Source organism: Salmo salar, chromosome 01, assembly GCF_965601325.2.
Source record: "Salmo salar chromosome 01, fSalSal1, whole genome shotgun sequence".
NCBI lineage: Eukaryota > Metazoa > Chordata > Actinopteri > Salmoniformes > Salmonidae > Salmo > Salmo salar.
The window spans coordinates 116,846,643-116,869,072 of NC_138291.1; the positions used below are offsets into that span (position 1 = coordinate 116,846,643).

Here is a 22,430-nt window from a genome sequence, read left to right on the forward strand (position 1 = left end):
GCATAGCAACCTGTCTATCAACACTACACTGTCAGTTAATAACTGAGTTGTTCCACTACATCTCCACTTCTCTCCTCCATGTACACTGCAGGAGAGTGGGATGAACCAGGATGAAGCTGTACAACATCAAGCAGTCCTGAGAGGAGAGCAAAGACAAAGGCTTGATAGATGACAGGCTGGATGTGGATGTGATCAAACATTCAGGACCACAGAATGACAATATGACTTGATTCTGTTTGTGTTTCTACCTCCACTGAGTTGATTCTGTTTGTGTTTCTGCCTCCACTGAGTTGATTCTGTTTGTGTTTCTACCTCCACTGAGTTGATTCTGTTTGTGTTTCTGCCTCCACTGAGTTGATTCTGTTTGTGTTTCTGCCTCCACTGAGTTGATTGTGTTTCTACCTCCACTGAGTTGATTCTGTTTGTGTTTCTACCTCCACTGAGTTGATTCTGTTTGTGTTTCTGACCTCCACTGAGTTGATTCTGTTTGTGTTTCTGCCTCCACTGAGTTGATTCTGTTGTGTTTCTGACCTCCACTGAGTTGATTCTGTTTGTGTTTCTGCCTCCACTGAGTTGATTCTGTTTGTGTTTCTGACCTCCACTGAGTTGATTCTGTTTGTGTTTCTGACCTCCACTGAGTTGATTCTGTTTGTGTTTCTGACCTCCACTGAGTTGATTCTGTTTGTGTTTCTGCCTCCACTGAGTTGATTCTGTTTGTGTTTCTACCTCCACTGAGTTGATTCTGTTTGTGTTTCTACCTCCACTGAGTTGATTCTGTTTGTGTTTCTGCCTCCACTGAGTTGATTCTGTTTGTGTTTCTACCTCCACTGAGTTGATTCTGTTTGTGTTTCTACCTCCACTGAGTTGATTCTGTTTGTGTTTCTGACCTCCACTGAGTTGATTCTGTTTGTGTTTCTGCCTCCACTGAGTTGATTCTGTTTGTGTTTCTGACCTCCACTGAGTTGATTCTGTTTGTGTTTCTGACCTCCACTGAGTTGATTCTGTTTGTGTTTCTACCTCCACTGAGTTGATTCTGTTTGTGTTTCTGACCTCCACTGAGTTGATTGTGTTTCTGCCTCCACTGAGTTGATTCTGTTTGTGTTTCTGCCTCCACTGAGTTGATTCTGTTTGTGTTTCTACCTCCACTGAGTTGATTCTGTTTGTGTTTGTACCTCCACTGAGTTGATTCTGTTTGTGTTTCTGACCTCCACTGAGTTGATTCTGTTTGTGTTTCTGACCTCCACTGAGTTGATTCTGTTTGTGTTTCTACCTCCACTGAGTTGATTCTGTTTGTGTTTCTGACCTCCACTGAGTTGATTCTGTTTGTGTTTCTGACCTCCACTGAGTTGATTCTGTTTGTGTTTCTACCTCCACTGAGTTGATTCTGTTTGTGTTTCTGACCTCCACTGAGTTGATTCTGTTTGTGTTTCTGACCTCCACTGAGTTGATTCTGTTTGTGTTTCTGACCTCCACTGAGTTGATTCTGTTTGTGTTTCTGACCTCCACTGAGTTGATTCTGTTTGTGTTTGTACCTCCACTGAGTTGATTCTGTTTGTGTTTCTGACCTCCACTGAGTTGATTCTGTTTGTGTTTCTACCTCCACTGAGTTGATTCTGTTTGTGTTTCTGACCTCCACTGAGTTGATTCTGTTTGTGTTTCTGACCTCCACTGAGTTGATTCTGTTTGTGTTTCTGACCTCCACTGAGTTGATTCTGTTTGTGTTTCTGACCTCCACTGAGTTGATTCTGTTTGTGTTTCTACCTCCACTGAGTTGATTCTGTTTGTGTTTCTGACCTCCACTGAGTTGATTCTGTTTGTGTTTCTGACCTCCACTGAGTTGATTCTGTTTGTGTTTCTGACCTCCACTGAGTTGATTCTGTTTGTGTTTCTGACCTCCACTGAGTTGATTCTGTTTGTGTTTCTGCCTCCACTGAGTTGATTCTGTTTGTGTTTCTGACCTCCACTGAGTTGATTCTGTTTGTGTTTCTACCTCCACTGAGTTGATTCTGTTTGTGTTTCTGCCTCCACTGAGTTGATTCTGTTTGTGTTTCTGACCTCCACTGAGTTGATTCTGTTTGTGTTTCTACCTCCACTGAGTTGATTCTGTTTGTGTTTCTGACCTCCACTGAGTTGATTCTGTTTGTGTTTCTACCTCCACTGAGTTGATTCTGTTTGTGTTTCTACCTCCACTGAGTTGATTCTGTTTGTGTTTCTGCCTCCACTGAGTTGATTCTGTTTGTGTTTCTACCTCCACTGAGTTGATTCTGTTTGTGTTTCTGACCTCCACTGAGTTGATTCTGTTTGTGTTTCTACCTCCACTGAGTTGATTCTGTTTGTGTTTCTGACCTCCACTGAGTTGATTCTGTTTGTGTTTCTACCTCCACTGAGTTGATTCTGTTTGTGTTTCTACCTCCACTGAGTTGATTCTGTTTGTGTTTCTGACCTCCACTGAGTTGATTGTGTTTCTACCTCCACTGAGTTGATTCTGTTTGTGTTTCTACCTCCACTGAGTTGATTGTGTTTCTACCTCCACTGAGTTGACCCATAAGGGAGCAGTGACCAGTGTGAACACTTGCATACCAACACTATGCTGTAAGGTTTTCTTAGAGCTGTTGTACAGTGGAACCCTGCCTAAGCATCCTTTAGGACACAGAGACACAGATACAGAGACACGTTCCTCTTCACTGACCATGGCCAACGTAGCTACAACAAAACCTGACTCAACTAGTCATCACTTTGATCGCTCCCATTAAATGATGTGTTCACCACTAGAGAGAGAGAGAGAGAACGAGAAAGAGAGAGGGAAAAAAGAGGGAGAGTGATAGGGAAGAGGGAGGGAGAATGAGAGGGAGAGAGAATGAGAATGAGAGAGAGAGAAAGAGGGATAATGAGAGGGGATAATGAGAGGGGAGAGAGGGAGAGAGAGGGAGAATGAGAGGGGAGAGGGAGGAGAGAGAGGGAGAATGAGAGGGGAGAGAGAGGGATAATGAGAGGGGAGAAAGAGGGAGAGAGAGGGAGAATGAGGGGGAGAATGAAAGGGGGGAGAGGGAGGGAGAATGAGAGGGGAGAGGGGGGGAGAATGAGAGGGGAGAGGGAGATTTAGAGGGGAGAGAGGGAGAATGCGAGGGGAGAGGGCGATTTAGAAGGGAGAGATATGGAGAAAGAGAGGGGAGAGAGAGGGAGAATGCGAGGGGAGAGGGTGAACGAGAGGGTAGAGAAAGAATAGAGAAATTTAAAGCATAAATGTAAATCTAAGAGGCTGACTGCCTCTCAGCTCAGAAAAACAAGGTCAGTTAGATGCAGTCAGTCTAACTGGGTCTCGGGCCTGTTCAAAATTCAAGCCTGTTCTTATTGATCATTAAATAATGATAGACTGACTGATTTAAATGCAATGACAGACAGCAGCTCATAGAGACAGAGGGCTGAGAGTTCACACACATGTCTCTAAGGAGAGACAGTCAGACTGTAGTGGGGTTAAGGTAGGTCTCTAAGGAGAGACAGTCAGACTGTAGTTTGGTTAAGGTAGGTCTCTAAGGAGAGACAGTCAGACTGTAGTTTGGTTAAGGTAGATCTCTAAGGAGAGACAGTCAGACTGTAGTTTGGTTAAGGTAGATCTCTAAGGAGAGACAGTCAGACTGTAGTTTGGTTAAGGTAGATCTCTAAGGAGAGACAGTCAGACTGTAGTTTGGTTAAGGTAGATCTCTAAGGAGAGACAGTCAGACTGTAGTTTGGTTAAGGTAGATCTCTAAGGAGAGACAGTCAGACTGTAGTTTGGTTAAGGTAGGTCTCTAAGGAGAGACAGTCAGACTGTAGTGGGGTTAAGGTAGGTCTCTAAGGAGAGACAGTCATACTGTCTCTCTCTCCCCTCTTAACACCAATAGAGTCTGATTGTCAATACTTAAATACCTATCTTAACTACTGGGACATCTGACCTCTCCATTCTACTGTAACTACTGGGACGTCTGACCTCTCCATTCTTCTGTAACTACTGGGACATCTGACCTCTCCATTCTACTGTAACTACTGGGACGTCTGAACTCTCCATTCTTCTGTAACTACTGGGACATCTGACCTCTCCATTCTACTGTAACTACTGGGACGTCTGAACTCTCCATTCTACTGTAACTACTGGGACGTCTGACCTCTCCATTCTACTGTAACTACTGGGACGTCTGACCTCTCCATTCTTCTGTAACTACTGGGACATCTGACCTCTCCATTCTACTGTAACTACTGGGACGTCTGACCTCTCCATTCTACTGTAACTACTGGGACGTCTGACCTCTCCATTCTATTGTAACTACTGGGACATCTGACCTCTCCATTCTACTGTAACTACTGGGACATCTGACCTCTCCATTCTACTGTAACTACTGGGACGTCTGACCTCTCCATTCTACTGTAACTACTGGGACGTCTGAACTCTCCATTCTACTGTAACTACTGGGACGTCTGAACTCTCCATTCTACTGTAACTACTGGGACGTCTGACCTCTCCATTCTACTGTAACTACTGGGACGTCTGACCTCTCCATTCTATTGTAACTACTGGGACGTCTGACCTCTCCATCCTACTGTAACTATAACTACTGGGACATCTGACCTCCACATTCTACTGTAACATCTGACCTCTCCATTCTACTGTAACTACTGGGACATCTGACCTCTCCATCCTACTGTTACTATAACTACTGGGACATCTGACCTCCACATTCTACTGTAACATCTGACCTCTCCATTCTACTGTAACATCTGACCTCTCCATTCTACTGTAACTACTGGGACATCTGACCTCTCCATTCTACTGTAACTACTGGGACATCTGACCTCTCCATTCTACTGTAACTACTGGGACATCTGACCTCTCCATTCTACTGTAACTACTGGGACGTCTGACCTCTCCATTCTACTGTAACTACTGGGACGTCTGACCTCTCCATTCTACTGTAACTACTGGGACGTCTGACCTCTCCATTCTACTGTAACTACTGGGACGTCTGACCTCTCCATTCTACTGTAACTACTGGGACGTCTGACCTCTCCATTCTACTGTAACTACTGGGACGTCTGACCTCTCCATTCTACTGTAACTACTGGGACGTCTGATCTCTCCATTCTACTGTAACTACTGGGACGTCTGACCTCTCCATTCTACTGTAACTACTGGGACATCTGACCTCTCCATTCTACTGTAACTACTGGGACGTCTGACCTCTCCATTCTACTGTAACTACTGGGACGTCTGACCTCTCCATTCTACTGTAACTACTGGGACGTCTGAACTCTCCATTCTACTGTAACTACTGGGACGTCTGAACTCTCCATTCTACTGTAACTACTGGGACGTCTGACCTCTCCATTCTACTGTAACTACTGGGACGTCTGACCTCTCCATTCTACTGTAACTACTGGGACGTCTGACCTCTCCATTCTACTGTAACTACTGGGACGTCTGACCTCTCCATTCTATTGTAACTACTGGGACATCTGACCTCTCCATCCTACTGTTACTATAACTACTGGGACATCTGACCTCCACATTCTACTGTAACATCTGACCTCTCCATTCTACTGTAACATCTGACCTCTCCATTCTACTGTAACTACTGGGACGTCTGACCTCTCCATTCTACTGTAACTACTGGGACATCTGACCTCTCCATTCTACTGTAACTACTGGGACATCTGACCTCTCCATTCTACTGTAACTACTGGGACATCTGACCTCTCCATTCTACTGTAACTACTGGGACATCTGACCTCTCCATTCTACTGTAACAACTGGGACATCTGACCACTCCATTCTACTGTAACATCTGACCTCTCCATTCTACTGTAACTACTGGGACATCTGACCTCTCCATTCTACTGTAACTACTGGGACATCTGACCTCTCCATTCTACTGTAACTACTGGGACATCTGACCTCTCCATTCTACTGTAACTACTGGGACATCTGACCTCTCCATTCTACTGTAACTACTGGGACATCTGACCTCTCCATTCTACTGTAACTACTGGGACATCTGACCTCTCCATTCTACTGTAACAACTGGGACATCTGACCACTCCATTCTACTGTAACATCTGACCTCTCCATTCTACTGTAACTACTGGGACATCTTACCTCTCCATTCTACTGTAACTACTGGGACGTCTGATCTCTACATTCTACTGTAACTACTGGGACATCTGACCTCTCCATTCTACTGTAACTACTGGGACATCTGACCTCTCCATTCTACTGTAACTACTGGGACATCTGACCTCTCCATTCTACTGTAACTACTGGGACATCTGACCTCTCCATTCTACTGTAACTACTGGGACATCTGACCTCTCCATTCTACTGTAACTACTGGGACATCTGACCTCTCCATTCTACTGTAACTACTGGGACATCTGACCTCTCCATTCTACTGTAACTACTTGGACATCTGACCTCTCCATTCTACTGTAACTACTGGGACATCTGACCTCTCCATTCTACTGTAACTACTGGGACATCTGACCTCTCCATTCTACTGTAACTACTGGGACATCTGACCTCTCCATTCTACTGTAACAACTGGGACATCTGACCACTCCATTCTACTGTAACATCTGACCTCTCCATTCTACTGTAACTACTGGGACATCTTACCTCTCCATTCTACTGTAACTACTGGGACGTCTGACCTCTACATTCTACTGTAACTACTGGGACCATCTGACCTCTCCATTCTACTGTAACTACTGGGACGTCTGACCTCTCCATTCTACTGTAACTACTGGGACGTCTGACCTCTCCATTCTACTGTAACTACTGGGACCATCTGACCTCTCCATTCTACTGTAACTACTGGGACATCTGACCTCTCCATTCTACTGTAACTACTGGGACATCTGAACTCTCCATTCTACTGTAACTACTGGGACATCTGACCTCTCCATTCTACTGTAACTACTGGGACATCTTACCTCTCCATTCTACTGTAACTACTGGGACGTCTGACCTCTCCATTCTACTGTAACTACTGGGACATCTGACCTCTCCATTCTACTGTAACTACTGGGACGTCTGAACTCTCCATTCTACTGTAACTACTGGGACATCTGACCTCTCCATTCTTCTGTAACTACTGGGACGTCTGACCTCTCCATTCTACTGTAACTACTGGGACATCTGACCTCTCCATTCTACTGTAACTACTGGGACCATCTGACCTCTCCATTCTACTGTAACTACTGGGACGTCTGACCTCTCCATTCTACTGTAACTACTGGGACATCTGACCTCTCCATTCTACTGTAACTACTGGGACATCTGACCTCTCCATTCTACTGTAACTACTGGGACATCTGACCTCTCCATTCTACTGTAACTACTGGGACCATCTGACCTCTCCATTCTACTGTAACTACTGGGACCATCTGACCTCTCCATTCTACTGTAACTTCAAATCCCATAATATTCCGTATCCCGGAATTCCGATCACATTTAGTAATCCAAATTCCAGTTGTCGTTTGGTTTGGTCTGCAATCTACAGTACATCCATTGTCAAATCACCCCAACTGTGTACATATAGTATGCGTCCTTGCCAAAGTCCCCACATTCCTCCCACGTTCCTACCGTCAGCCTCATGTAAATGGATGAGTGCATGTCGTGGCGGGCGGAGCGTCGTCAGGATGACAGCACAGATACAGAATGACTTATCAGTGACTTAATTGTCTCAGAGTTCCAGCTGAGAGGATGATTGGCTCGGCCTCAGTATCACAGAACCAGTGTCCCAAAATGGAAGCCTGTTCCCTATATAGAGCACTATTTTAGACCACAGCCCTATAGGAGCCAATAGGACATAGTGTACCATTTGGGACGCACAAAGAGAATCCACTGATTAGATAACTCACAGAGAACCTGCATGGGTCTGGCTTTAGGAACGCTGTCTGTATTAGGTGACAGATCACATACACACACACGGCACACACACACACCGGAACACACACACACACACGGAACACACACACACACACACGCAACACACACACACACGGAATACGCACACGGAACACACACACGGAACACACACACACACGCTGAAATATGACATAGCCAGGCTAATAAAGCAGATGAAAGCAGTGAGGGAGATCAAGGGAACCTTTGGAGTGAATCTACATGAAGCTGTGTGAGTCTAGGGATGACTCACTCAGAACAAGGTTTCCATCGCTCTGTGATGCTGTGGATGGAAGTTGATGTTGCAGAGGGACAATTAAGGTTGAAAAATTCTAGAAACTTTGTCAAAAGTTTCCAGTTTTTTTTCTCAGAAATCCTGGTTGTCAGATTCCCAGACACAGGAGAGAAGGGAAGAAGTAGGAACAGAGTTTTAGAGGTTCATAAGGCTGGTTGGGAGGTTTGAAGAAGAGTCACTTACAATGAGAGGAGAGTCTCTGCCCATGGAGATGACTGTTCTGTTGACTGTCCTCAGGAGCTTCTCCATGATGATCTGGACATGCCACTGAGTAGGACCCTGGACACACAAGATGGAGGAGGAGGAGGAGGACAAGAGATTAGGTTGATATTTCACTGAGGAAATCGATAGACACAGAATGTTTTCAACAGTGTATGTTGAGATTTATAAAACTGGCTAGTTTGGGTCCTGGATGCTAATTGGCTGAAACAGTAGTTCAACTGTGCGAATATCAGACAATATATAACGGGTATGATGCAAAAATGCTTGTTTTATCACAAACCCCCGAGGAGCCGTATTGCTATTATAAACTGGTTACCAATGTAATTAGAGCAGGAAAAAAAAGAAATGTTTTGTCATACTCGTGGTATACGGTCGCCGTGGTATATCAGACCGTATACAGCGTTGCGTTGTGTCTCAGAACAGTCCTTAGCTGTGGTATATTGGCCATATACCACACCTCCTCGTGCCTTATTGCTTAAATATACCACAAACCCCTGAGATGCTTTATAAATGATTATGCTAGTCATCTTTGTTGCTTTGCAAACATCCTTAACACAAAGACTGAGCTATATTGTATGTTATTTTTTACAATTATATTATTTTATACTAGTAGAACTGCTCAGAGAAAGAGATTTTGTTGAACAAGTAATACAATAAAGAAGATAGGAGGAGGGTTTTGACGTGTGCTTGGGGAGGTTGTCTTCATGGAAGATCTACTTGGGGCCCATTTTCAGGCAACCTTGTTTTAGGCTAAAATGTCCTGTTACTGGGTAAAGTTCATGATGCTGTTGACCTTAACAAGACCCCCAGGACCAGTGGAAGCTAAATAACAAGACCCCCAGGACCAGTGGAAGCTAAATAACAAGACCCCCAGGACCAGTGGAAGCTAAATAACAAGACCCCCAGGACCAGTGGAAGCTAAATAACAAGACCCCCAGGACCAGTGGAAGCTAAATAACAAGACCCCCAGGACCAGTGGAAGCTAAATAACAAGACCCCCAGGACCAGTGGAAGCTAAATAACAAGACCCCCAGGACCAGTGGAAGCTAAATAACAAGACCCCCAGGACCAGTGGAAGCTAAATAACAAGACCCCCAGGACCAGTGGAAGCTAAATAACAAGACCCCCAGGACCAGTGGAAGCTAAATAACAAGACCCCCAGGACCAGTGGAAGCTAAATAACAAGACCCCCAGGACCAGTGGAAGCTAAATAGCCCCATAACATCAATGACACACTACCATATGTTACAATAACATCAGTGATTCACCACCATATGTTACCATAACATCAATGACCCACTACCATATGTTACCATAACATCAGTGATTCACCACCATATGTTACCATAACATCAGTGACCCACTACCATATGTTACCATAACAATGACCCACTACCATGTGTTTCCATAACATCAGTGATCCACCACCATATGTTACCATAACATCAATGATCCACTACCATATGTTACCATAACATCAATGACCCACTACCATATGTTACCATAACATCAATGACCCACCACCATATGTTACCATAACATCAGTGATCCACCACCATATGTTACCATAACATCAGTGATCCACCACAATATGTTACCATAACATCAATGACCCACCACCATATTTTACAGTAGGTATGAGGTACTTTTCTGCATAAATGTCATTTTTTTCCCGACGGCGAATCCACCACTAGTGTGCGTGGCCAAAAAGCTCTATTACCAAGTCATCTGACCATAGCAGCACCTGAAGTTTACGAAGAAGCCACTGTGACATTACAGACCAATCAGATCTAATCTCTTGGCATTTCCAACCCCTTCATTATCTCAGCCAATCATGGCTAGCCAGGAGGATGAAGGGCACAGCGAGCAGGGGGAGTGGGGATCTGGGCTGTCTGTGGACAAATCCATCTAAGACAGTGGCACGCTAGCTACCGCTTCCACCGCCCCAAAACCTTCAATAATTCAGTGCTATTTTCACACAACACACACACACACACACCTCACACCATCTCCAATCTTAAAAGGTAGTATCTGATCTCTCCTCTCAATGTGTCAGGTATGACGCATGACATTATGCAATCCCAACAGGGCTCTCTCTCTCATGTTTCTATACCATCTCTGACGTCACGGTGCCTTTTGATTTCAGAACCGCTCTATTGCTTTCCTAACACAATAACTAATGGAGTTCTGCGCTGAATTCATATCACATGGAGTGTAACAATAAGTGCAGGGAATGGATGGGGAAAAAATATACTGCTAAAAAAAATAAAGGGAACACTTAAACAACACATCCTAGATCTGAATGAAAGAAATAATCTTACTAAATACTTTTTTCTTTACATAGTTGAATGTGCTGACAACAAAATCACACAAAAATAATCAATGGAAATCCAATTTATCAACCCATGGAGGTCTTGATTTGGAGTCACACTCAAATTTAAAGTGGAAAACCACACTACAGGCTGATCCAACTTTGATGTAATGTCCTTAAAACAAGTCAAAATGAGGCTCAGTAGTGTGTGTGACCTCCACGTGCCTGTATGACCTCCCTACAACGCCTAGGCATGCTCCTGATGAGGTGGCGGATGATCTCCTGAGGGATCTCCTCCCAGACCTGGACTAAAGCATCCGCCAACTCCAGGACAGTCTGTGGTGCAACGTGGCGTTGGTGGATGGAGCGAGACATGATGTCCCAGATGTGCTCAATTGGATTCAGGTCTGGGGAACGGGCGGGCCAGTCCATAGCATCAATGCCTTCCTCTTGCAGGAACTGCTGACACACTCCAGCCACATGAGGTCTAGCATTGTCTTGCATTAGGAGGAACCCAGGGCCAACCGCACCAGCATATGGTCTCACAAGGGGTCTGAGGATCTCATCTCGGTACCTAATGGCAGTCAGGCTACCTCTGGCGAGCACATGGAGGGCTGTGCGGCCCCCCAAAGAAATGCCACCCTACACCATGACTGACCCACCCCCAAACCGGTCATGCTGGAGGATGTTGCAGGCAGCAGAACGTTCTCCATGGCGTCTCCAGACGCTGTCACATGTGCTCAGTGTGAACCTGCTTTCATCTGTGAAGAGCACAGGGCGCCAGTGGCGAATTTGCCAATCTTGGTGTTCTCTGGCAAATGCCAAACGTCCTGCACGGTGTTGGGCTGTAAGCACAACCTCCACCTGTGGACGTCGGGCCCTCTTACCACCCTCATGGAGTCTGTTTCTGACCGTTTGAGCAGATACATGCACATTTGTGGCCTGCTGGAGGTCATTTTGCAGGGCTCTGGCAGTGCTCCTCCTGCTCCTCCTTGCACAAAGGCGGAGGTAGCGGTCCTGCTGCTGGGTTGTTGCCCTCCTACGGCCTCCTCCACGTCTCCTGATGTACTGGCCTGTCTCCTGGTAGCGCCTCCATGCTCTGGACACTACGCTGACAGACACAGCAAACCTTCTTACCACAGCTCGCATTGATGTGCCATCCTGGATGAGCTGCACTACCTGAGCCACTTGTGTGGGTTGTAGACTCCGTCTCATGCTACCACTAGAGTGAAAGCACCGCCAGCATTCAAAAGTGACCAAAACATCAGCCAGGAAGCATAGGAACTGAGAAGTGGTCTGTGGTCCCCACCTGCAGAACCACTCCTTTATTGGGGGTGTCTTGCTAATTGCCTATAATTTACACCTGTTGTCTATTCCATTTGCACAACAGCATGTGAAATTTATTGTCAATCAGTGTTGCTTCCTAAGTGGACAGTTTGATTTCACAGAAGTGTGATTGACTTGGAGTTACATTGTGTTGTTTAAGTGTTCCCTTTATTTCTTTTAGCAGTGTACTATGATATTGAGTGATGGTTCTCTCTGTATTGAATTATGGGAACTCTGCCAATGAAACCAACTAAATTATTGAAGGAAAGGTCCATGAAATAATAATTTGTTTCTGATATGGAATGGGATTACAGCAATTATATCAGAAACTCTGTAGTGCAGGACATTAATACACACCAGAGATCCATCTAGTAGTCCCACAGCTGCTTTTCACTAGCATGTTGTTTTTACTGGAGTGGATGGAGGAGAGTGGACTAACAGGATATCAATATTATATTTAATAGAGTGGACTAACAGGATATCAATATTATATTTAATAGAGTGGACTAACAGGATATCAATATTATATTTAATACAGTGGACTAACAGGATATCAATATTATATTTAATACAGTGGACTAACAGGATATCAATATTATATTTAATAGAGTGGACTAACAGGATATCAATGTTATATTTAATAGTGTGGACTAAGAGATTATCAATATTATATTTAATAGAGTGGACTAACAGGATATCAATGTTATATTTAATAGAGTGGACTAAGATATTATCAATATTATATTTAATAGAGTGGACTAACAGGATATCAATATTATATTTAATGGAGTGGACTAACAGGATATCAATATTATATTTAATAGAGTGGACTAACAGGATATCAATATTATATTTAATAGAGTGGACTAAGAGATTATCAATGTTATATTTAATAGAGTGGACTAAGAGATTATCAATATTATATTTAATAGAGTGGACTAACAGGAGATCAATATTATATTTAATAGAGTGGACTAAGAGATTATCAATATTATATTTCATAGAGTCCACTTAGAGATTATCAATATTATATTTAATAGAGTGGACTAACAGGTGATCAATGTTATATTTAATAGAGTGGACTGAGAATTGACCAGTGTTATATTTAATAGAGTGGACTAACAGGAGATCAATGTTATATTTAATAGAGTGGACTAAGAGATTATAAATGTTATATTTAGTAGAGTGGACTAACAGAGAATCAAAGTAATAAAGTTAGAAGGACCTGGGCTCGGACCACAACACATCTCAGAGAAGGAGTACTGATCTAGAATCAGTTAGGCTTCATTTATTTTATTTCACCTTTATTTAGCCAGGTAGGCCAGTTGAGAACAAGTTCTCATTTACAACTGCGACCTGGCCAAGACAAAGCAAAGCAGTGCGACAAAAACAATGACACAGTTACACATGGGATAAACAAACGTACAGTCAATAACGCAATAGAAAATCTGTATACAGTGTGTGCACATGAAGTAAGGAGGTAAGGCAATAAATAGGCCAATAGTGGCAAAGTAATTACAATTAGGCATTAACACTGGAGTGATAGATGTGCAGATGAGGATGTGCAAGTAGAGATACTGGTGTGTAAAAGAGCAGAAAAAACAAATAACAATATGGGGATGAGGTAGTTGGGTGTGCTATTTACAATGGGCTGTGTACAGCTGCAGTGATCTATGAGCTGCTCTGACAGCTGGTGCTTAAAGCTAGTGAGGGAGATATAAGTCTCCAGCTTCAGTGATTTTTGCAGTTCGTTCTGTCATTGGCAGCAGAGAACTGGAAGGAAAGGCGGCTAAAGGAGTAATTGGCTTTGGGGATGACCAGTGAGCTATACCTGCTGGAGCGCGTGCTACGGGCGGGTGTTGCTATGGTGACCAGCGAGCTGAGATAAGGTGGGGCTTTACCTAGCAAAGACATATAGATGACCTGGAGCCAGTGGGTTTGGCGACGAATACGAGGCGAGGACCAGCCAACGATAGCATACAGGTCGCAGTGGTGGGTAGTATATGGGGCTTTGGTGACAAAACGGATGGCACTGTGATAGACTGCATCCAATTTGCTGAGTAGAGTGTTGGAGGCTATTTAGTAAATGACATCACCGAAGTCGAGGATCGGTAGGATAGTCAGCTTTACGAGGGTATGTTTGGCAGCATGAGAGAAGGAGGCTTTGTTGCGAAATAGGAAGCCAATTCTAGATTTAACTTTGGATTGGAGATGCTTAATGTGAGTCTGGAAGGAGAGTTTACAGTCTAGCCAGACACCTAGGTATTTGTAGTTGTCCACATATTCTAAGTCAGAACCGTCCAGAGTAGTGATGCTGGACGGGCGTGCAGGTGCGGACAGCGATCGATTGAAGAGCATGCATTTAGTTTTACTTGCGTTTAAGAGCAGTTGGAGGCCACGGAAGGAGAGTTGTATGGCATTGAAGCTCGTTTGGAGGTTTGTTAACCTCTTCACTACAGGGGGCAGTATTTTCACGGCCGGATGAAAAACGTACCCAAATTAAACTGCCTCCTACTCAGACTCAGAAGGTAGGATGTGCATATCATTAGTAGATTTGGATAGAAAACACTCTGAAGTTTCTAAAAATGTTTGAATGATGTCTGTGAGTATAACAGAACTCATATGGCAGGCAAAAACCTGAGAAAAATCCAACCAGGAAGTTTGACCTCAGATGGCTGTAGTCATTTCAAATGATGTTCTGTCTAAACTACAGTGTCTGTGATGTCATATTGCACATATTCCACTAGATGTCAACAGTCATTAGAACCTTGTTTGAGGCTTCTAGAATACAATTTGATTGAATAATACCCGGAACAGTATGTGGTCGACCTGGGGTCATTGCCTTACCTCGCACGCGCTCACGAAGGATTAGCCATTTTTCTTTTTCTTTTGTAATGAATCTGCTATTGTCCGGTTGGAATATTATCGAAATTCTACGATAATAACACCCAAAAGATTGATTGTGAACATGGTTTGACATGTTTCTACAAACGCTGAGGGAACTTTATAACTTTTCATCGACGGTGGAGAGATGCATCTTGGAATGGTGATCTGGACGCGCCATCAAAACGGATTTATTTTGACATAAATGATGGACTTTATCGAACAAATGAACATTTCTTGTGGAAGTGGGAGACCTTCCGAGTGCATTCAGCCGAAGATCAGCAAAGGTATGATAATAATTTTAACATATTTCAGCGTTTTGTGGATGCCATGGCTGGACGGCTAACTGAATAGCTTGGGGATCAGTACTCAGAATATTGAACAATGTGCTTTCTACGTAAAGTCATTTTGAAATCTGACACAGCGGGTGCATAAAAGAGTACTGTATCTATAATTCTTAAAATAATTGTTATGTATTTTGTCAACGTTTATGATGAGTATTTTTGTAAATTCACCGGAGGTTTTTGGTGGGAATACATTTTCTGAACGTCACGCGCCAATGTAAAATGTTTTTTTTTTTATATAAATATGAACTTGATGGAACAAAAAAATGCATGTATTGTCTAACATAATGTCCTAGGAGTGTCATCTGATGAAGATCGTCAAAGGTTAGTGCATCATTTTAGCTGGTTTTGTGCTTTTGGACGGCTACCCTTGCTAGGAAAATGGCTGTGTTGTTGTTTTTTTCTGTGGTGGTATCCGAAACATAATCTAATGTTTTGCTTTCGCTGTAAAGCCTTTTTGAAATCGGACAACGTGGTTGGATTCAGGAGAGGTTTATCTTTCAAATGGTGTAAAATAGTCATATGTTTGAGAAAATTGAATTGTGGTATTTTAGTAGTTTTTGTATTTCGCGCCATGCGATCCCATTGGCTGTTGGCTAGGGGTTCCGCTAGATGTAAGAGGTTTTAACCTCTTACATCTAGACGTTCCGCTAGCGGAACACCTGCTCCAATATCCAATGATAGGTGTGGCGCGAATTACAAATTCCTCAAAAATACAAAAACTTAAATTTTTCAAACATATGACTATTTTACAGCATTTTAAAGACAAGACTCTCCTTTATCTAACCACACTGTCCGATTTCAAAAAGGCTTTACAGCGAAAGCAAAACATTAGATTATGTCAGCAGAGTACCCAGCCAGAAATAATCAGACACCCATTTTTCAAGCTAGCATATAATGTCACAAAAAACAAAACCCCAGCTAAATGCAGCACTAACCTTTGATGATCTTCATCAGATGACACACCTAGGACATTATGTTATACAATACATGCATGTTTTGTTCAATCAAGTTCATATTATATAAAAAAACAGCTTTTTACATTAGCATGTGACGTTCAGAACTAGCATACCCCCCGCAAACCTCCAGTGAATTTACTAAATTACTCACGATAAACGTTCACAAAAAACATAACAATTATTTTAAGAATTATAGATACAGAACTCCTTTGTGCAATCGAGGTGTCCGATTTTAAAATAGCTTTTCGGTGAAAGCACATTTTGTAATATTCTGAGTAGATAGCCCAGCCATCACGGCTAGCTATTTAGACACCCACCAAGTTTAGCCCTGACCAAACTCTGATTTACTATTAGAAAAGTTTGATTACCTTTGGTGTTCTTCATCAGAATGCACTCCCAGGACTGCTACTTCAATAACAAATGTTGGTTTGGTTCAAAATAATCCATTGTTATATCTAAATATTCCATTACCGTACTTCGAAGCATGTCAACCGCTGTTTAAAATACATTTTTATGCAATTTTTATCGTAAAAAAGCGATAATATTCCAACCGGGAAAGCGTGTATACGTACAAAGAGAGAGAAAATAAAAGCATGGGATCCCCTCGTGCACGAGCCTGAGTATCACAGTACTGTGACCAGCCACTACCCAAACGCGCTACTTTTTTTTCAGCCAGAGCCTGCAAAGCCACGATTCAGCTTTTTGCCGCCTTCTGAGAGCCCATGGGAGCCGTAGGAAGTGTCACGTAACAGCAGAGATCCCCTGTATTGGATAGAGATAATCAAGAAGGGCAAGAAATTGTCAGACAGGGCACTTCCTGCATGGAATCTTCTCAGGTTTTGGCCTGCCAAATGAGTTCTGTTATACTCACAGACACCATTCAAACAGTTTTAGAAACTTTGGAGTGTTTTCTATCCAAAGCTAATAATTATATGCATATTCTAGTTTCTGGGCAGGAGTAATAATCAGATTAAATCGGGTACGTTTTTTATCCGGACGTGAAAATACTGCCCCCTAGCCATAACAGGTTAACACAGTGTCCAAAGAGGGGACAGAAGTATACAGAATGGTGTCGTCTGCGTAGAGGTGGATCAGAGAATCACCAGCAGCAAGAGTGACATCATTGATGTATACAGAGAAAAGAGTTGGCCCAAGAATTTAACCCTGTGGCACCCCCATAGAGACTGCCAGAGGTCCAGACAACAGGCCCTCCGATTTGACACACTGAACTCTATCTGAAAAGTAGTTGGTGAATCAGGCGAGGCAGTCATTTGAGAAACCAAGGCTGTCGAGTCTGCCAATAAGAACGTGGTGATTGACAGAGTCGAAAGCCTTGGCCAGGTCGATGAATACGGCGGCACAGTACTGTTTATTATCGATGGTAGTTATGATACCGTTTAGTACCTTGAGCGTGGCTGAGGTGCACCCGTGACCAGCTCGGAAACCGGATTGCAAGTACGGTGGGACTCGAGATGGTCGATGATCTGTTTGTTCACTTGGCTTTGGAAGACTTTAATAGTAATGGTGTAATGAAAATGTAATGAACAGATAGTAATGAATAAGATTGTATGGACAGATCCTAGATCAGATGGTATGGACAGATCCTAGATCAGATTGTATGGAGAGGTCCTAGATCAGATTGTATGGAGAGGTCCTAGATCAGATGGTATGGACAGATCCTAGATCAGATGGTATGGACAGATCCTAGATCAGATGGTATGGACAGATCCTAGATCAGATGGTATGAACAGATCCTAGATCAGATTGTATGGAGAGGTCCTAGATCAGATGGTATGGACAGGTCCTAGATCAGATTGTATGAAGAGGTCCTAGATCACCACTAGTCTGAGACACTTTGTGGTGACGGGCCCTGCTTTGGGGTGACGGACCCTGCTTTGCGGTGACGGGCCCTGCTTTGCGGTGACGGGCCCTGCTGTGGGGTGACGGGCCCTGCTGTGGGGTGACGGGCCCTGCTGTGGGGGTGACGGGCCCTGTTTCTTGTGGATAATGATTCTGGGAAAAGGGTCTGTCTGAATATCAGGCACTATAGAACAGAGGGGTCTGAATATAGGGGACACTATAGAACAGAGGGGTCTGAATATAGGGGACACTATAGAACAGAGGGGTCTGAATATAGGGGAGACTATTTAACAGAGGGATCTGAATATAGGGGACACTATAGAACAGAGGGGTGTGAATATAGGGGACACTATAGAACAGAGGGGTCTGAATATAGGGGAAACTATAGAACAGAGGGGTCTGAATATAGGGGACACTATAGAACAGAGGGGTCTGAATATAGGGGACAGTATAGAACAGAGGGGTCTGAATATAGGGGACACTATAGAACAGAGGGGTCTGAATATAGGGGACACTATAGAACAGAGATGTCTGAATATAGAGGACAGTATAGAACAGAGGGGTCTGAATATAGGGGACACTATAGAACAGAGGGGTCTGAATATAGGGGACACTATAGAACAGAGGGGTCTGAATATAGGAGACTATTTAACAGAGGGATCTGAATATAGGGGACACTATAGAACAGAGGGGTCTGAATATATGGGACAGTATAGAACAGAGGGGTCTGAATATAGGGGAGACTATTTAACAGAGGGATCTGAATATAGGGGACACTATAGAACAGAGGGGTCTGAATATATGGGACAGTATAGAACAGAGGGGTCTGAATATAGGGGAGACTATTTAACCTGTTGGGTCTAGGGGGCAGCATTTGCACGTCTGGATAAAAAAAATGTACCCGATTTAATCTGGTTACTAATCCTACCCAGTAACTAGAATATGCATATACTTATTATATATGGATAGAAAACACTCTAAAGTTTCCAAAACTGTTTGAATGGTGTCTGTGAGTATAACAGAACTCATTTGGCAGGCAAAACCCTGAGACATTTTCTGACAGGAAGTGGATACCTGATGTGTTGTATTGACTTTAAAGCTATCCCATTGAAAGACACAGGGGTTTAGGAATATTTTGGCACTTCCTATTGCTTCCACTAGATGTCACCAGCCTTTACAAAGTGTTTTGAGTCTTCTGGAGGGAGATCTGACCGAACAAGAGCCATGGAACGGTGATGTCCCATTAGACACCTGGCGCGCTACTTCATGTTGGGTACCCTCGTTCCAATACGTTATAAAAGGCTATGCATTCGTCCACCTTGAATATTATTCATGTTCTGGTTAAAAAAGGCCCTAATGATTTATGCTATACAACGTTTGACATGTTTGAACGAACGGAAATATATTTTTTCCCCTCGTTCATGACGAGAAGTCCGGCTGGCTTACATCATGTGCTAACGAGACGGAGATTTTTGGACATAAATGATGAGCTTTTTTGAACAAAACTACATTCGTTATGGACCTGTGATACCTGGAAGTGACATCTGATGAAGAGAATCAAAGGTAATGGATTATTTACATAGTATTTTCGATTTTAGATCTCCCCAACATGACGTCTAGTCTGTATCGCAACGCGTATTTTTCTGGGCACAGTGCTCAGATTATTGCAAAGTGTGATTTCCCAGTAAGGTTATTTTTAAATCTGGCAAGTTGATTGCGTTCAAAAGATGTAAATCTATAATTCTTTAAATGACAATATAATATTTTAACAATGTTTTCTAATTTTAATTATTTAATTTCTGACGCTGACTTGACTGCCGGTTATTGGAGGGAAACGATTTCCTCAACATCAATGCCATAGTAAAACGCTGTTTTTGTATATAAATATGAACTTGATAGAACTAAAAATGCATGCATTGTCTAACATAATGTCCTAGGAGTGTCATCTGATGGAGATTGTAAAAGGTTAGTGTATCATTTTAGCTGGTTTTATGGTTTTGGTGACCCTGTCTTTGACTTGACAAAACATTACACACAACTCTTGTAAATGTACTGTCCTAACATACTCTAAATTTATGCTTTCGCCGTAAAACCTTTTTGAAATCGTAAAACGTGGTTAGATTAAGGAGATGTTTATCTTTCAAATGGTGTAACATAGTTGTATTTTTGAAAAATTTGAATTTTGACATTTATTTGGATTCAAATTTGCCGCTCTTGAAATGCACCTGCTGTTGATGGAGTGCACCACAGGTGGCACGCTAGCGTCCCACCTAGCCCCAAGAGGTTAATTAACAGAGGGATCTGAATATAGGGGACACTATAGAACAGAGGGGTCTGAATATAGGGGACAGTATAGAACAGAGGGGTGTGAATATAGGGGACAGTATAGAACAGAGGTAGTGGTGGGTGTCTGTGTGTTCCTCACCACATCCTTCCTGTAGAGCACCTCCAGTATGTTACTCAGTAGCTGACAGCAGGCCTCCAGTTCCTCCTGTTTCTCTAGATGAAACTTCAGCTGTTCTGTCATCAGAGGAAGCAGGATCTCCCGGCAGTCTGCAGGAAACATACAGTACCAATCAATCTACCCATCCATCCACCCACCCACCCACCCATCCATCTACCCACCCATACATCTATCCACCCATCCATCCATCTACCCACCCATCCATCTACCCACCCATCCACCCACCCATCCATCTACCCACCCATCCATCTACCCACCCACCCACCCACCCATCCATCCATCTACCTACCCACCCATCCATCTACCCACCCATCCATCTACCCACCCACCCACCCACCCACCCATCCATCTACCTACCCACCCATCCATCATCCACCCCCCCATCCATCTACCCATCCATCTACCCACCCACCCATCTACCCACCCATCCATCTACCCATCCATCCACCCACCCATCCATCCACCCACCCATCCACCCACCCACCCATCCACCTACCCACCCATCCATCTACCCACCCACCCATCTACCCACCCATCCATCCATCTACCCACCCATCCATCCATCTACCCACCCATCCATCCATCTACCCACCCATCCATCCATCCATCCATCTACCCACCCATCCATCTACCCACCCATCCACCCATCCATCTACCCACCCATCCATCTACGCATCCACCCACCCACTCATCCATCTACCCACCCATCCATCTACCCACCCATCCATCCATCTACCCACCCATCCATCTACCCATCCATCCATCTACCCATCCATCCATCTACCCACCCACCCATCTACCCACCCATCCATCTACCCACCCATCCATCTACGCATCCACCCACCCACTCATCCACCTACCCACCCATCCATCTAACCACCCATCCATCTAACCACCCATCCATCTACCCACCCATCCATCCATCTACCCACCCATCCATCTACCCATCCATCCATCTACCCATCCATCCATCTACCCATCCATCCATCTACCCACCCACCCATCTACCCACCCATCCATCAACCCATCCACCCATCTACCCACCCATCCATCTACCCAGCCATCCATCTACCCATCCATCCATCTACCCACCCATCCATCTACCAACCCATCCATCTACCCACCCATCCATCTACCCACTCATCCATCCATCTGCCCATCCATCTACCCACCCATCTACCCACCCATCCATCTACCCACCCATCCATCTACCCATCCATCCATCCATCTACCCATCCATCCATCTACCCACCCATCTACCCATCCATCCATCTACCCACCCATCCATCAACCCATCCATCCATCTACCCACCCATCCATCTACCCATCCATCCATCCACCCACCCATCCATCTACCCATCCACCCATCTACCCACCCCCATCCACTCCCACCCTCTACCCACCCCCTCTACCCACCCATCCATCTACCCACCCATCCATCTACCCACCCATCCATCTACCCACCCATCCATCAACCCATCCATCTACCCACCCATCTACCCATCCATCCATTCATTTATCCACAAAGTACTAAAGTAACCCGGCCTAAACCCTAAGATTTTTTTTTTTTAAATGTCTTTATTCTTTTGGAACTTCTGTGAGTGTAATATTTACTGTACATATTTTATTGATTATTTCACTTTTGTTTATTATCTACTTCACTTGCTTTGGCAATGTAAACATATGTTTCCCATGCCAATAAAGCCATTAAATTGAAAGAGAGAAATACAGAGAGAGAGGGAGTGAAAGAGAGAGAAGGGGAGTGAGAGAGAGAGAGAGAGAGAGAGAGAGAGAGAGAGAGAGAGAGAGAGAGAGAGAGAGAGAGGGGGGGGG

The 22,430-nt window shown here is 43.9% G+C and overlaps 1 protein-coding gene across 2 annotated transcripts in view; it reads right to left on the reverse strand.

The window, feature by feature from the left end:
• The window catches only part of LOC106591860 (dedicator of cytokinesis protein 1), a 747,377-nt gene that overhangs the window by 559,433 nt on the left and 165,514 nt on the right, over positions 1-22,430 (reverse strand). For both annotated transcript variants that reach the window (XM_045687698.2, XM_045687696.2), the window contains exons 26-27: positions 20,559-20,686; positions 8,412-8,507 (exon numbers count right to left, since the gene is read on the reverse strand). In XM_045687698.2, the coding sequence (XP_045543654.2) occupies positions 8,412-8,507; positions 20,559-20,686 (224 nt within the window). The remainder of the gene's footprint in view (positions 1-8,411; positions 8,508-20,558; positions 20,687-22,430) is intronic.